Raw genomic sequence first — 17,157 nt, 5'->3', positions numbered from 1 at the left:
TCTTTCTTAAAAAATCTAGATGTTTGCTTAAAAATAGCTGCTGTTTTGTAGCGTGTGACAGTTAAGGTAGAAGTTAAGATGTTTCAAATTTTCTAGAATATTGTCCAATGAATTGGACAATCCTGGGGCTGTATTACACAGATCTTATTTGTGTAACTTTGATATTATTTATTAGGGGCACAGTAATTGAGACACTGGACTCACATTCAGGAGGCAAGGGATTCAAATCTCCACATGTCTAATCAAAATTCGGTTTTCCTCAGTTTCCCTCAATCACTTAAAAAACATGTTGGGATGGTTCCTTTCACAATGGTATTGCCAATTAGGTATACCAGTATCATCCAAACCAAACTTGTGCTACATCTCGAATGAACTTATTACTGATGATATGTTATATCCTAATCCTCATTTCTTCGTTTTAATAATTATTGTTCATGAAACAAGAATGCATCTGTTCTTGGACATAAAGCAGCCACTCACTGTAGGAACACATCACCTTGAGCATTTGTGACTGACTGATTGTAGGTGCCAAGTGAACTCTCAGGTCCAGCTTCTTGCCCACTCTTCTGTTTCAACTCTCCAAACACACGTTGTGGATCTACTCAAAGTTTCAACCTGGTAGTGTCTTCCTCTCAGCTTCTGTCTCCAGGAGTGCTCTTTTGTCGAAGATACTTGGGTACTCTACTTCATAAAAGAAATTAGTGGCTTAACGTACTTTCCAAAAATAAATATCATATATATTGTCAGTGAATATTATATATTACACTATAGACAAGGTCTTTAATCGCTTTATGAAGAATGCTCTCAGTGCAAGAACACTGTTCATAGAACACACGGATCTACGTTTTGAGTCCCAACTGTCACATCATTAAACTGTCACAAATGTTCATTTGATGAGTACATAAATTGAATCACTGAAATATCGTGTGTCCACTATGAAGACTGTACCGAGTGTGAACTTGATAGCCATACTTTAATTCCTGCCCCATTAATTTGTGTTTAAGTCACATAAGTGTTACCTAAAATACTTAATAAATCTGTTGAGGCTAGATTCTCTTTTCTTCCCCTGATCTGATCTTGCTTTCATTCTAGTGGTGTGAGGCAATTTTCTCTGACAGGATAATTGGCAGTGAAAATCTATTACACACTGTCTTACTTAGAGAGACAGTGTGAACTCCATAATGTCTGAAAGTGATACCTTGACATTATGAACCAAGAAAACATATTCTAATTTGGGAAATGTAAATATTCAGTACTGGTTTGCTGGATACTGGCATTTTGAAAGTTTGCCTGTGCAGATAATACACATAGATCCTTACTTAAATTAAAACACCAACCTGAGTCGTTGCTTGTTTTCAATGTGTAAGCTTCATCTGCTGATGTCATTTAAATTTTGTTATTGTTTTACATTGGTAGCATATTATAATTTCTTTCTAATACAGAATTGTGTTAACCCATGAGTGATATGTTCATTGGTGCAGTGCTGGTAAAGAAACTCACTGACATGGTTATTTTTCTTCTAGGGGTTCTATGCATCATCAACCTCAGCATGGGTAAGCCAGACATGACACAGCATGCAGGTGTGGCTGTATATAATTTTATGCTATGCATGCTGCATGTTTGGTGTTTGGCTGTATAGTAGAATTTTCTCTTTCACCCTTTTGTATAGAAAAACAGTAGTGAGAATTGTCATAAGGTATAGCAGTGGCAAATTTGAAATGAGATTGTATAATTAGAGCTATAGCACATGGTTTTGTGAATAGTACATCATTACTGCCCTCTCTTAGTCCCATGGCACCATTATGTTGTTCCACTAACCTAAGGTAAAAATGAGTGGTTCAGTTATTCTGCATGATATAAATAGAACCTAATGGGCACCCAATCAGGTCCTATGGGCTTTATTCTATTGAGTAAGTTATCTGTTTTCCAGTTCTACACTCAGCTATTCCTGTATCTGCCATTTGTGCATCCCTGCAATCACTGAAAAAAAATGTGAAGAAATTTTTGCATAAGAGAGTAGAAACATAAAATTAATATCAAATAGTTCCTTTTTGCATGAAACTGTGGAGAACTCAGAAAATATAGTATCACCCAGTTAATATGATTTCCTGTACATTGCAGTCTTGTTGCTTATTTTAACACTTACAAGAAAGATGTTCCAGAACAGATCTTTGCTGAAGTAGCACCTCATTTCTGTTAGTATTCAGTGCAAAAACATTCAGAAAATGTAATAGAATGAGAGGCCATGGCTTACTTATGTAGCTCAGCATATCTCAGACATAGTAGAAATTTCTGTTTAGTGCCTTGTGCATGTCAAAATTTATTTAAAAATGGTTTAAGGCAATTACTGGCTTCTGAGTTAATTTAATCAATCATCATAACTACTAAACATAATTTGCATGAACACTGTTACATACTAACAGTTGAAGTAAATGTGCTGCTTTTGTTGAATTCAGGATATTCACTGCATAGAACAGAAGGAAGGCAGCTACCAATAGATTGTCAAACTAGGCACAATCACACAGTGCCTCTGGAAACACAGGTGATAAGTGACATCTGATCATTCAAAAAAAAGAAAACAGTTGTAAGTGACATACATGAATGAATCAGTTTCTTTCTCTATGTGACTGGTATAATCTCCCTTTATTTTGTTTTTTCATAAATACCAATTTCTTCTGATGTGAGAAATGCCACTTGTGGAAATCTGATATTCCATGTCTTTGTTCATTTTCGTCTTTATGTATCTTGTTTTGGCAGTTGATTATTAGATGCTTTCTTTTTCATTTTGATGTTGTCAATGTTCTTCATTAACTGCATGCATATGGCACTGGAAAATAGATGAAAGTTCATAACAGCCATTAACCAGGATAATAAATTACAGTGACTGTGTGGCAGATGAAGGTTAAGTGTTTCATTGACCAATACATTTCATTCAACAGACGAATTATCCTGTCATAGCCATGTAAAAAAGAGACTATTTAAGTTTGCAAATTTCTTAGAACTCATTTCTTCCTTCTTTCTGTAATACGAAGGTCTAATGTTGTTTATTGACAGCTTTTTTAAAAATAAGTTTTGGCTTAACATGCAGCTTTATATATCTTCCAGAGTTTCGATTGGTTTCTCAGTACAGATTCCCAAAGACAACAGGTTCATAGGGTTCATGAGATTTTTTACACTTTCACATTGAGATTGTTGTAGCAATGAATACCATTTAGGAAGCAACATATTGAGAAGTGAGTTTAATGTTTCTAAGGCATTATACATCTTCTGCAAAATGTACAGTTATCTGTATTCACAAATTTCTTACACATGACTTGTTCTGAATAAATACATTTTTTTAGCTGTATTTCCTGCAAATAAGAATTCCATCACTTAAAATGGTTTTAATGGATACAAAATAAGCAAGCACCCTGGTCTTAAAGCCAGCTAATGCAGTACTTTTAAGTACAAAATATGTTGAGCTGATCTTCTTCTTTAAATGATCTTTGTGTTCACTCCATTATCCAGCTGGAGCACAAGGAATTTTACTTATACTGTATTTTTTAATGCATGACCATTAGCATCTGTTAGTGTTAACAGCGGGTAATTTTTGCTTGCTTGAAATTACATAAGTTGAATCTGCGTAGGTTAGATTTAAACTCTTTGCTTTGTGCCACTTGTAGGCCTGAGGGACAGGATGTTAGTGCCTAGGCTACTGCTGTTAGTCACATATGTGTGGCTGTCCTTGATGTGGGTCACTCCTGCAGTAGCCTCCTCCCACCACTGTTCTTCCCTCCCCTCCCTTCCTCTCCTCCCTGCCACACCAGCTGTGTCCTCAGCTTCTAGACTCAGTTAGTGGCTGCTCACAGGCAAGCCAGTGCAGCTTCTGAGGCAGCAACAAGATGTTCAAGAAGGTGTGTAGTCACTGTTTGACAGGTGGCCCTTTTGTCACTTATCTTTGCAAGTGATTAGATTGTGGAGAGACCAACACCCAGTGACTCCCTTTTTGAGGAAACAGGAGTTAGCTGAAGCAGTACTGGCTTCACTGTATTTTGTTTACTAAATTCCAGCAAACTTCTGATCTTCCGTGTACAGCAACAACATGAATGTGTGTACCTCCTGGTGTGTCAGCGGTGTTGCATTTCGGTGTCTATTATTTGTATAGGGTGTTAAAAGAGATGATAGTATGCATAAGTGTCTTACAGCACTTGATTTCTAGAGTGTTGTCATTTGATCTCACTGTGAAATAATGTTTGTTGATTTGTTTAGTTTGGCACATGTAACATCATTGACACTTACATAAATCTCATTGCTGCTCTACACAAATGACATCATCTATGCAGTACCTACCCACACAATTGTCATCAAATGAGTTTTGAGATCTATTGTTAGTGCATGTCAGGAATATTTGATATGATTATTTTCTAGCTGGACTGACACATAAAATTTTTGGTCACAATTATTTGTGGAAGAGTTCATAAATTTAATAAACTACAGTAATGTGATAACAACAGACAAAAATGTGCTATGAATGTCTCTAAGCAACAAAAGAAAAAGTAGAAGTACTCAAGTTTGTAGTTATGGATCCAGTTAATGCTTTGTATCAGTTTATTTTTATGTCTTTAACCTTCAGTATGGGGAATTGTAAGGCAGCTCTGTCATAAGAACGGTTATTACAGTGAATACTTAGACCAGACAATTGCTCATAGAAGAAACAGAAAGAAAGTTAGGGTCTTATGTTACAATCCTTACAGACAGACCACAACTTGGAGTGGAGAAAGAAATCAGCTGTGTACTATTTTTCATAAAATCATAGGAAATCTAAAACTGAGTAGCTGAATGTGATCTTGAGCTGTCATCCTCCCAAATGCAAATCCATTGTAACAGGACTCAAGGCTATTATATGTTTGTTTCTTGTTTTTATGCACACCGATGCCTGTGGAATTTTCACACCTTTACTTCAACAGTCTATAAGTAATTATTGATCTGATTAAAAGCCATAGTTCCACAATTATTCTTGCTCAAAATATCTTTGTGTTATGTTATTCTACTTTAATCCAAAATAGATACTCTGTTTTTGTGATCAAAAAAACTGCATACCCTGTATAAAAAATAAACATATTGCTTCCTGATGCATGAAATTTGTAGATATAGTTTACATGCTACTTTATTCACTTCTTAACTTTTGTGGTAGAAACACATTTTGAAAATCTGATTAGCCAAAGTTTTGCATAGTACTAAATAAAAAGTGTTATGTAGTAACTTAAAACATATCATAGAAAATTAATTAAATCTCTGCACGGTATTATTCCTCTTTTCCATGTCTTCTTCGTACTTATCTGATCTTCTCTATGAGTGTAGCAGTAAGATATAACAGCAGGAAAGTGCTTATAATAAATCTCTTTTTTTGCATGTGCACAGGCTTTGCAAGTGGCCACAAATGTCACAGAGCAAAAACATCATGTGTCAAGGGACAAGCGCGGTCAGATCCTTGGCAACCTAAGAGGCTTCCGAGGATGCACTGTGTGGTTCACAGGTTGGTACTCATTTAAGTTGTATATGAAACAAATAAACATTACCACTTTTATAAGTTTTTGTTCCTTGTATTTTGGCACAAAGTTTTGCTGCAGTTTACATGCTTGTGTAGAATGCTGCATGTGTGTCTAAGTGTAAGCAAAAATAATAATGTAAAATATGTCAGTCTTGATATGGAAAACACTGACAAGAATAGGGGACAGGATGATAGGACATCTGTTAAAACACTGGGGAATAGCCTCCTTGGTACTAGAGAGAGTTGTAGAAGATAAAAATTGTAGAGAAAGACAGTGATTGGAATACGTCAGCAAATAATTGAGGATGTAGGTTACAACTGCTACTCCAAGATGGAAAATGTTGGCACAGGAGAGCAATTTGTGGTGGACCACACCAAACCAGTCTGCAGACTGTTGACAAAAAAAGGTCTCGATTGCAGTTGTTTCAAACAAACAAACTGAAATGTCATTCACTCATGGCGCTTACCTATTATTTCTTATTTTACAACTTACTTTTAGATTTTCAATGGCTGTATTCCTATGAAGCTGGTTTTTGAATGGATGTATTGGTGAATGATTTTCTTGATTTCATTTGTCGTTTCCTATGGTGTCTTCATAGCTGTATCTATGTTGCAGTCAAGTTTTGTAAGATTTTCATATTTACGAGGGTTATTCCAAAAGTAAGGTCCGGTTATAAAAAAAAATCAAAACTAAAATGTTTTTTCAAAACAATTGTTTTATTTACATTCCTTACATCTTTATCTATTTTTCTACATAACTTCTATACTTATTTAAACATTTGTCACATCGTTCAACAAGCTTTTGAATGCCCATGTTATAGAAATCGGCCGCCTGTGACGATAACCAGTCCTTAACTGCTTCTTTCACTTCATCATCTGTGTCGAAGCGCTTGCCGCCGAGAAACTCCTTTAAGTAACGGAACAGGTGGAAATCACTTGGCGCCAGGTTCGGACTGTAAGGAGGATGGTCCATCTGTTCCCATCCAAATTTCTTGATCAGAACTTGCGTTTCATTTGCAGTGTGGGGTCTGGCATTGTCATGCAACAACAAGATTCCAGACGACAAAAGACCACGTCGCTTATTCTGGATTGCACGTCGAAGTTTAGTCAGGGTAGCGCAGTAGGCGGCTTTATTAATCGTTGTTCCTCTCTCCATAAAGTCGACTAACAATACTCCACGTCTATCCCAGAACACAGTCGCCATAACCTTACGTGTTGAGATTGTCTGCTTTGCCTTGACCTTGACTGGCGATGACGTGTGACGCCATTGCATTGACTGACGTTTAGACTCTGGAGTGATGTGAGAAACCCATGTCTCATCCCCTGTGACAACATTGTCTAAAAGACTGTCACCTTCCTTATGATATCGCTCCAAAAAATCAAGAGCAAAAGCCATTCTTTTCATTCGTTGGGGCTCAGTAAGCAGCCTGGGAACCCAACGGGCACACAATTTGTGAAACTTCAAATGTTCAGACACAATTCTGTACAAAGTTGTTCTACTCACATTCGGAAAATGCATGTCTACGTCTGTAATCGTGAATCGGCGATCTTCACGAATTTTTTTGTCAACCGCATTGACCAAATCGTCTGAAATCACTGATGGTCGGCCATACCGTGGTTCATCGTGCACATTATCCCGTCCTTCATTAAAAGCTCGCACCCACTTGCGCACTTTACTGTCGCTCATTATGTTAGGACCGTACACTTCAGTAATCTGCCGATGGATTTCCGCCGCTGAATTGTTTCTTGCAGACAAAAACCGTATCACTGCCCTTACTTCACAATCGGCGGGCTGATCAATTGTCTTAAACATTGTAAAGTGACACTGTGAACTACACTCAGCAACAGTAACAAAGCGAATGGCGGCGTTTGACGCGCAAGGCTTGCCGGGAGTCGGCGCGCATGCGTGTTTTGTCATTGGCGCCAAATTTCAATAGTTACGGCGAATCGGACCTTACTTTTGGAATAACCCTCGTAATTCTTTGAAGATTCCAGAAATACCTCATTTCTTCTGATCTTCAGTCGATTTCTTCTCTTTCTGCATACATCTTTAAGACATGAAGCACTCAAAACATGTCATCCTTCTTGCAATAGTCACACTCTCTGGACAATGCCTTGTGCTCATTTTTTGTTCATTTTTAGTTTTGCTTTTGTTAACCACTTAACATCTTCTCCTGACTGGAATTCAAAGATTCAAAATATGATGTATACATGTTTCCATCATGTGTTGATGCACAGTTCTTCATAATCTTTGTTAAAGTTTTCCCATTGTTCCTCAAGAAACATGCAGTATCTGTAATAGAAAAAATACTTATCCTTTAATTGAATGTTAATGGGAAGCAAAAAAGAAAAAAAAAGATTAGTGAGAAACTTCCTGTCATGAAGCCATTAGAGATAGAGAGAGCACTAGTTTGAACTGGGAAAGGAAATTGGCTATGGCCTTTCAAATGAACCAGCATGGTATCTACCATAAGTGATCTATGGAAATTATGGAAAATCTCAATTTAGATGGCACAGTGAGGATTTGAACTGCAATCCTCTTGAATCCAAGTAGAGTGTTTTACTACTGCACCACCTTGTGTGGTTTAAGGCTTCTCAAAAAATTCCTGTTCATTACATGCTCTTTTAAACATATCTTTGGCATGTATGTCGTTATACTTTCTTGGACTTAGTGACTGGGTGTTATACTTCTGCAGCATCAATTATTCCCTCTCATTTTCTACAATAGACTGTGTGTGGCAGTTAGAGTTGTTGTTCTTTTATACATGGTTAATGGACTGTAGGGACACCTAAACACCGTGTGTGCACACTCATGCGGAAGACAAATATAATGCCTACCTATACATCTGTGATCAACCAATTAATAAACATTGATTCCTTTTTTTAAAATATACTTCATTATTATCTGTTGTGTTATGTAACTGGATAGGCAAAAAAATCTACTCCCGAAGTGAAGGCAGGAGACAACACATAGAAGTTAATAAAATGTCAAGCTTTTGGAGCCAGTGGCCCCTTCTTCTAGCAGAAGGGTTGAAGGGAAGACAGGAGAAGGAAAATGACTGGCAAGGTTTGGGAAATGGGGAGAATTATGGAAAAGTTGCCCAGAACCCCAAGTTAGGGGAGACTGATTGTCGGAGGTTGCACCAGATGAGATTTGAAAACTTAAGAGCTTAAAGGTTGAAGATAGGGTGATAAGCAAGACAGGTAATTACTGTCAAATATCATGCAAGAGTTAATAAGAGCAGAAAGCTAAGGGTGTAACACATGGTGGAGGTGCAGGTAGGGAAAAATTGACAGGTCAGCAAATAATAGATATAGAAAACTAAAAGGGAGTGAAGAAAGGAATAGTTACTGAGTAGAAATGCTGAGGCCAAAGGAATTAATGTCAATTAAGGCCAGTTGGTGGAAGAACCAAGAAATGTTGTAAAGCCAGTTCCCACCTGCACAGTTCTGAGAAACTGATGTCAACGGGAAGAACCCAGGTGGCACGTATGTTGAAACAGGCACTGAGGTCACAACTGTCATTATGTAGAGCATGCTCTGCAACAGAATATTGTGTTGCCAGTATGTGTCGTCTGTCTATGCCCATTCATCCTAACTGATAACTTGGTAGTAGTCCTACCAATGTAGAAAGCTGAACAGTGTTTGCATAACAGTTGCTACATGACATGTTTCATTTGACATATGAGTCTCCCTTTGATATATATATATATTCTGCCAAAGTTTTAGTTTTCTATATCTTTTATTTTCTGTCCTGTCTATTTTTCCCTGCCGCCACCTCTACCACATATTATGCACTTAGCTTCCCCCTCTTATTAACTCTTGCACAATGTTTTGTCGGTAATCTCTGCCTTGCCTATTACCCTACCTTCAATCTTTAAGCTGTCTGGTTTTCAAATATCATCCAGTGCAGATCACAACAGTCAACCTTTCCTTAACTTCTTCCTTAACTTCTATGTATTTTCTCTTGCTGCTGCTTGATGAGTAGATTTTTTTATCTATCCAAGTATATTGTATTCTCAGAATTGTTTATCTGGTGTGCACTGTATAATTAATACTGATTTATGGGCTGACAAAAATACATTGTAAACTACTTTTGAATTCAAAGCTATTAGATTTGTGAATGTCATACAGGTTAGGTCCCTAAATCTTCTGAAATATTTAGCTACTGATTTTATTACTGCTTTTATTCTGTTTCATGATCTAGGTAAATCACTATTTCTAATTATTCAGATTCTTTGTTAATTAATACAATTCAAACGAGGATATGTGCGACATTAAAATTTTCTGTAACTGTTTTACATTTCTTTGAATAAACTAGTATGTTCACAACTGCCTAATGAAACTTGATGAACAAAAGATTAATGAGTACAGTAGAAATTGTTACTTCCAGATAATCCAAATTGTTTGATTTGCAAGATCTCTTACTTCATCTGTTCTCACAAGAAATACTCAGAAAGCTGTCAGGTGGTGGACTTGAGCGAACTTTTCATGAATAATACAATAGTTAGCCTGCTGAACAGGCAAACAACTGTAAAACCATTTATAAAATTTATTAATCAGATATTGATCCACATCATCCCCATTAAATGAAACAATGCAGTATTGTTACACAGAAAAATTAATTGGGATATAATCTTACTATATTTCCAGATATCATTTCACCTTACTTCTACATGGAAGATGAAAGGAGTACTAAAGACAGAAGATACTATTTGGAATATGCTGCACTTTTTATGTACTGTTCTCACTTACCCTTGATTAATGGTTATAGGTGTTTACAAAGACTGCAGCATAAATCAATGTCTCTGACCACTGAGCAGTAGTGTCTAGTTTGTATGCCAGTCAAAACATATTTATTGAAATTCCATTATCATATTACAGCCTTTTTCCTTCAAAAATCTGCCAATCATAATAAACAAAAGTTGAGACTTACAAATATACTTAGAAACCATCCAAAAGCTGTAGATTTCCTTTGTGTAGCTAAGCATTGGTTCAGGTATGATGAAATTGGCTTTTTTTCCCTTCCAGGCTACCTCTGTAGTAATCATTTCTGCAGAGGTGACAAAAAGGGAGGGGACTGTCTAATTCTTGCCAGAGACAGTGTAGACTGTAATCCAGCACTCAAAGCCACACAACTGAACTACAAAAACATTTGAACATGTAGTAGTAGAGATTAAATTCATTAAGCTTTTAGTTATATGATTCTATTGATCACCTGATAGTAGCTTACCAGTATTCATTTCAAAACTAGACATGTGATCCAAGTGTACACCTCAAAGTACCCTAATATTTTGCTATATGGTGACATTAACATACTTGAATGAAGATAGTCTGCAGCTTGGCAAAAAATAGTGTATGTGTTAAAATGCTATAACATGGAAAATATGAACCACAGACCTGGAAGAATAAAACCTGCTAGTTCCTCTACTGTTGACAGTTTTCTTAATACCGACAACTCATTGTCACGTACATTAAACATTATTTTTAATGGTACATTTGATAGTAACTATTTGATATTGAATATAGTCGTGCCAAACACAGATAAGCAGAGACATGCCAGCATTTATAGAAACAAGTATCAGTGGGAAATAAGAATATTGTAGCAGCTCTCACACATTTGCTTCACACTGCTGACTGGATGGATGTTCATAGTGCCTGTCATGTTGACATTAAAATAAGTGAACTGATGGGTACTCTGCAGTACTGTTATGATGTAGCATCTCCTTTCAGATTTACATGTATACAGCACCAGTGCAGAAATAATTAAATTTAGAAATACAAATATCTCACAAAAATAAAAAAAATAGTTTCTTGTATACAACAGAGTTCCATATAGTGAGTTATTTCATGACTATTTCAGACTGTATAAAAAATTATCAAGTTATTCACGAAGCCAAGAGACTACAACCTGCAAATTATAGTCAACACTAGGAATAAACCTAAAGCCATGTGGGAAGCAATAAAAGAACAGTTGGTAAGAAAAGCAAGGGTCAGACAATAATATACATTAAGAATGAGGATAGGGTTGTCTCTGACCACAGATAAATACGTGAAGTAATCAATAACCATTTCCTAAACATTTACAACAAGCTTTCTTCTCTTATTAGTTCCTGTGCCCTCTCTACATCTACATCCATTTCTGCTTCCATACTCTGCAAACCACTGTGAAGTGCATGGCAGAGGGTTTCTCCCATTGTACCAGTTATTAGGGTTTCATCCCATTCCGTTTATGTTTAGAGCTAGGGGAGAAATAATTGTTTGAATGCCTCTGTGTACACTGTAATTATTCTTATCTTGTCCTCACAATCTGTATGTGAGCGATATGTAGGGGGTTATAGTAAATTCCTAGAGTCGCCATTTAAAACCAGTCCTCGAAACTTTAGTCAATAGACTTTCTCAGGGTACAGTAGATTAAGTCTATCTTCAAAAGTCTGCTAGTTCAGTTTCTTCAGCACCACTGTAACACTCTCCCATGGGTCAAACAAACCTTTGGCAATTCGTGTTGCCCTTGCCTGCATACATTCAATATGCACAGTTAGTCCTATTTGGTACGGGTCCCATGCCCTTGAGCAATATTTTAGAATGCGCTGCATGAGTGATTTGTAAACAGTCTCCTTTGTAGACTGATTGCACTTCTCCAGTATTCTGCCAATAAAGTGAAGTCAACATGTGTTATCGACAAACGAGCTTAACTGATCATTCAATTTCATATCCTTACAGAGTCTTACACGCAGATATGTGTGCGAGTTGGCCAAGTCCAACTTGACTGACTGATATTATACTCATAGGACACTATGTTTTTTCATTTTGTGAAATGCACAATATTGCATATCTGAACATTTGAGGGAAGTTGCCAATCTTTGCACCACTTTGAAATCTTAGATCTAACTGAATATTTATGCAGCTTCCTTCAGACAGTACTTCATAACAGATAACTGCATCACCTGCATAAGATCAAAGTTTTGACAACAAGCATAGGTGAGTCAAATGTGTTTTGGAAATCAATAAATATTGCATCTACCTGATTGCTTTGATCCAAAACCTTCAGTGTGTCATGTCAGAAAAGTGTGAGTTGGGTTTCATGTGATCGGTGTTTACAGAATCCATGCTGATTGGCATGGAGGAGGTCATTCTGTTCAAGATACCTCATTATGTTTGAGCTCATAATACGTTCTAAGACTCTGCAACAAATTGATGTGAGAGATATTGGATGGTAATTTTGTGGATAACTCCTACTACCCTTCTTGTAGACAGCTATTACATGCGATTACTTCCAACCACTAGGCATATTTTGTTGTTTGAGGGATCTATGTTAGATTGTAGTTAGGAGAGGGGCTAACTCAGCCACAAATTCTATATAGAATCGGATAGGGATTTCATTGGGCCCTACACTTTTCTTCAGTTTTAATTACTTCAGCTGTTTCTGAACATCACTGACACTAAAATTGATTTCACTCGTCTTTTCAGTGCTACAAGGACTTAATTGGGGCAACTCTCCTTGGTTTTCCTTCATAAAAGAACATTTGAAAATGGAGTTAAGCATTTCACCTCAATTTTAGCTCCTGTCTCATTCACTAGAGCTGGACACTCACTTTGGTGCTACTAACAGCCTTTCCATCGACCACTTTTCTTTGGGCTGTGTGAAAGATCATTTCGCAATATTCTGCTGAGGTAATCATTGAAGGCATCATGCATTGCTCCCTTGACAGCCGAACACGTTTCATTCAGCATCTCTCTATCTATAGCCCTATGCTTTGTTTTACACCTATTACGCAGTACTTCCTGTTTCTTTAGAAGTTTCTTTACAGTGACTGTAGACCATGGGTGGTTGTTCCCATTATAAACTATTCTACTGGGTACATATCTATCCAGTGCATGATTAACGATTCTTTTAAACTTGAGCCATAGTTCTTCTATATGCTCCTGTCCTGTTCAAGTTTCAAATTCCTCATCGAGATATGACATTATCGATTTTCTGTCTGGTTTACTGAACATATATATCCTTCTGAATGTTTTTGTCATCCTTTGTACTTTGGTAATCATTGTTGTCATGATCACTGATACCATTTTTGATGTGGACATCCCAAAGACATCAGGTATGTTTGTTGCCATTAGATACAAGATATTTCCATCATGAGCAGGGTTCCAAACTATTTGTTCTTGTTAGTTTCCAGAGAAGGCATTTAGCAATGTTTCAGCATGTCTTATGTGTTCCCCAAAACTTTCCAGGACATTGTTTCTTGATCCAGTCACACCAATTAAAATCTCCCATATTATAAAACAAAAACTATACTCAATTGGTTTTGATGGCATATCCAATATCTTCTCAAAGATTAGATTAGATGTACTTTCATTCCAATTGATCCACAGTGAAGAGATCATCTGAGATGTGGAACATATCAGAAAAGGAGCATATACAATAAATATTTACAAAATGAGAACAGATATGCTGAGTGTACTCTATGCTGAGTGTACTGGCTTAGTGGTAGTCCAATGAGCTGGCTTCAAGTTTTAATCATAAAATGTGATTAGTTAGTATTTTAATCATTTGCCAAAATAATTCCATACAAATTAATGATTTCTTCATTTTCACATGTTTTCAACTCCATCATAACATATTTGTAACAGCCAAGATTTCTGTAGGAGATACGTTTAGGTGTAATAGAAGCAGGCTATTGCTCACTTCAAAAATGAACTTCATAATTGAAAAACAGCCACTCCAAATAGCTCAATTTAAAAATCTGGCTGTGTTGTCTTTATACTGTTATTGTTGTAATTTAATCTTGAACATGAATGATATTCTGACTTTAATACAGGTACATGTCTTCAATAACCCTGTTACTAATGTTGAGTTTTTCCTAGTTTTAGTCTGCTGTCACACTAATATAAATTTCTTTCCCATAGGACTGTCTGGAGCAGGAAAAACATCTATTGCATTTGAACTGGAAGCATACCTCATCTCACGAGGTATACCTTCATATGGTCTTGATGGAGACAATGTGAGAACAGGCCTCAATAAAGATCTAGGCTTCAGCAAGGAAGATCGTGAAGAGAACATTCGTAGGGTGGCTGAAGTGGCGAAGTTGTTCGCTGACAGTGGAGTTGTTGCACTATGCAGTTTTGTTTCTCCATTTGCTGCTGTAAGTTTAAAACTTAATTTCTTTTTAAAACAAAAGTTTTTATAAAAAGGAAAAATGTTATTAAAATACAATACTATTTCCATTGTTGTAAGACAATTCTGTGGTGACAAAGGTACAATGAAGACATCAAAAACTTCTTTTTATGTGTGAAGTTCTGAAATGCATTATTTTTTATTAATTTTTGTATTCATAGCAAGGGTCTGGTGTATTCAGTTTCTACCATTGTGTTTAGTACATGACTTTTTCACGTGGAAATTTCAAAAAATATATTAGCGTCTTTTTTACCGTACATTACAGGACAGAGAAATGGCACGTAAAATCCACAAGGAAAGTGATTTGCCATTTTTTGAAGTCTTTGTTGACACACCGCTGAATGTATGTGAACAACGTGATGTTAAGGGCTTATACAAGAAAGCTAGACAGGGAAGCATTAAAGGTAATACATGACATTACGTGTTTACTTTAACTTTCCAGCTTCAATTTTTTTCTGTCTGCATGTGTCACATTATTATTCTCCATTGTTTGATGTATTTCAATGTAAGCTATATCATTCTAAAATGAAGAAAGTTATAAGACAGCAGAAGAATGCTTCCTTTATTTTCACCAAAACTAAAACAGCTTAAAGAGAATGAAAATAAACACATTTTGAAATTGAAGTTTTTGTCTTATTAAATTGTTGGAAAATAATAAGAGATAGATGAAAGATTTACAATTGGAAGATAAAAAGTTAAACTCTGGATAACGGAAGGCAAAACATCTAGGGTACAACTTGGGAATAACATGATATTGCATAGTTAGGATTCAATTTTCAGATTACTAATATTGAATTGTAAATAATGAAAACCATATGTCAGAGATGATATCAAAAAACCAGAAAAAATCGCAGAATATTGATGAAAAGAGACCATAAGAGAAAAATGTGTAAACAAGAAAAAAATAAAACTAAAGAGAAGAAGAATATGAAAGATATAGTTGATAATTGTGACTGAGTTTTGTATATTCACTAACACTAATTTTGAGAGTATTTGACACCAGAATTGATCACCGTTCCATTTTTGGAGGGGAAACACACTGTCTCCCTTAATTAGGAAGGATTAGAATGTCTTTACCCAACTGGGTGCTACGAAAGAGCTGAAAAACTAGAGATATATAGGAGCACATATGGGAAGACTGTATTCTGACAGGCAGACATCTTGCTATTTTTTGAAGAGGTGATTGTTATGTTTCTTGTTTAGATATGTATTTCATCTAGATATTACCAATGGCTTTCTGTTTCATGACTCATAATTTGTGTGGAAATAGCTCATTCAGTTCCGAAACACATAATTTTTATGTTCATTTCAGACTGTTAGGATGTCTGACAGAGAAAATTACAATAAATATAGCTCTAGTGTAAAGGCAAGTGCAAAAATTATGAATAAATATGCAAAAATGCATTAACACAAAGAAAAAAGGTATGAGACAGAGTAGGCAAAATTCTTGATAGCAATAAATAAGTAAAAGGGAAGTGAATAAAACATTAAGTTTAATATATACAGTACTCTCAACAATACAAATTTAAAGAATAAGCTAAAAGTGAACTGCATCAATTAATATTACCAGAAAATATTCCAGATAACCTAACCAGTTACAGAAATTTTATCCATATTCCAGTTAACTGCAATGTGTTGACATTTAATTGTTGGTAAGGCGGGTACCAGGTTGAGATTCATTGGGAGAGCCCTTAGAAAATGTAGTCCATCAACAAAGGAGGTGGCTTACAAAACACTCGTTCGACCTATACTTGAGTATTGCTCATCAGTGTGGGATCCGTACCAGATCGGGTTGACGGAGGAGATAGAGAAGATCCAAAGAAGAGCGGCGCGTTTCGTCACAGGGTTATTTGGTAACCGTGATAGTGTTACGGAGATGTTTAGCAAACTCAAGTGGCAGACTCTGCAAGAGAGGCGCTCTGCATCGCGGTGTAGCTTGCTCACCAGGTTTCGAGAGGGTGCGTTTCTGGATGAGGTATCGAATATATTGCTTCCCCCGAGGAGATCACAAATGTAAAATTAGAGAGATTCGAGCGTGCATGGAGGCTTTCAGACAGTCGCTCTTCCCTCAAACCATACGCGACTGGAACAGAAAAGGGAGGTAATGACAGTGGCACGTAAAGTGCCCTCCGCCACACACTGTTGGGTGGCTTGCGGAGTATAAATGTAGATATAGATGTTAAAGATTAACTATTTGATACAGAGTGTGGGACTGAGACTATGTATTTCATAAGATGTTTGTCTGTTGCAGGTTTCACTGGAGTTGATCAGGCATATGAAAAACCTGAAAATCCTGACTTGGTAGTGAAGACAGTTAACTCGAGTGTTGAAGAAAGTACAATGCAAGTTGTAGAATTTTTGCAGGAGCATGTAAGTTAAACATAGTAGTACACTAAGTTGTTTGTTAAATATGTACATAATGGCATAATGACATAATGTGTTAACATTTAAG

General features: G+C 36.4%; 1 protein-coding gene across 8 annotated transcripts in view; it reads left to right on the top strand.

The window, feature by feature from the left end:
• LOC126419245 (bifunctional 3'-phosphoadenosine 5'-phosphosulfate synthase) overlaps positions 1–17,157 on the top strand; it is a 345,016-nt gene that overhangs the window by 271,940 nt on the left and 55,919 nt on the right. For 3 of the 8 annotated variants that reach the window (XM_050086389.1, XM_050086392.1, XM_050086391.1), the window contains 5 exons: positions 1,524–1,553; positions 5,401–5,515; positions 14,438–14,673; positions 14,971–15,109; positions 16,957–17,075. In XM_050086389.1, the coding sequence (XP_049942346.1) occupies positions 1,524–1,553; positions 5,401–5,515; positions 14,438–14,673; positions 14,971–15,109; positions 16,957–17,075 (639 nt within the window). Of the gene's footprint in view, positions 1–1,523; positions 1,554–3,742; positions 3,894–4,064; positions 4,088–5,400; positions 5,516–14,437; positions 14,674–14,970; positions 15,110–16,956; positions 17,076–17,157 lie in introns of those variants that run through there. The other 5 variants (XM_050086390.1, XM_050086395.1, XM_050086394.1 and 2 more) reach the window with 3 other exon arrangements.

This window comes from Schistocerca serialis, chromosome 9 (genome assembly GCF_023864345.2).
Source record: "Schistocerca serialis cubense isolate TAMUIC-IGC-003099 chromosome 9, iqSchSeri2.2, whole genome shotgun sequence".
Classification (NCBI taxonomy): domain Eukaryota; kingdom Metazoa; phylum Arthropoda; class Insecta; order Orthoptera; family Acrididae; genus Schistocerca; species Schistocerca serialis.
The sequence above is the reverse complement of the archived record's forward strand: the minus strand, read 5'-3'. Positions and strand labels throughout refer to the sequence as shown.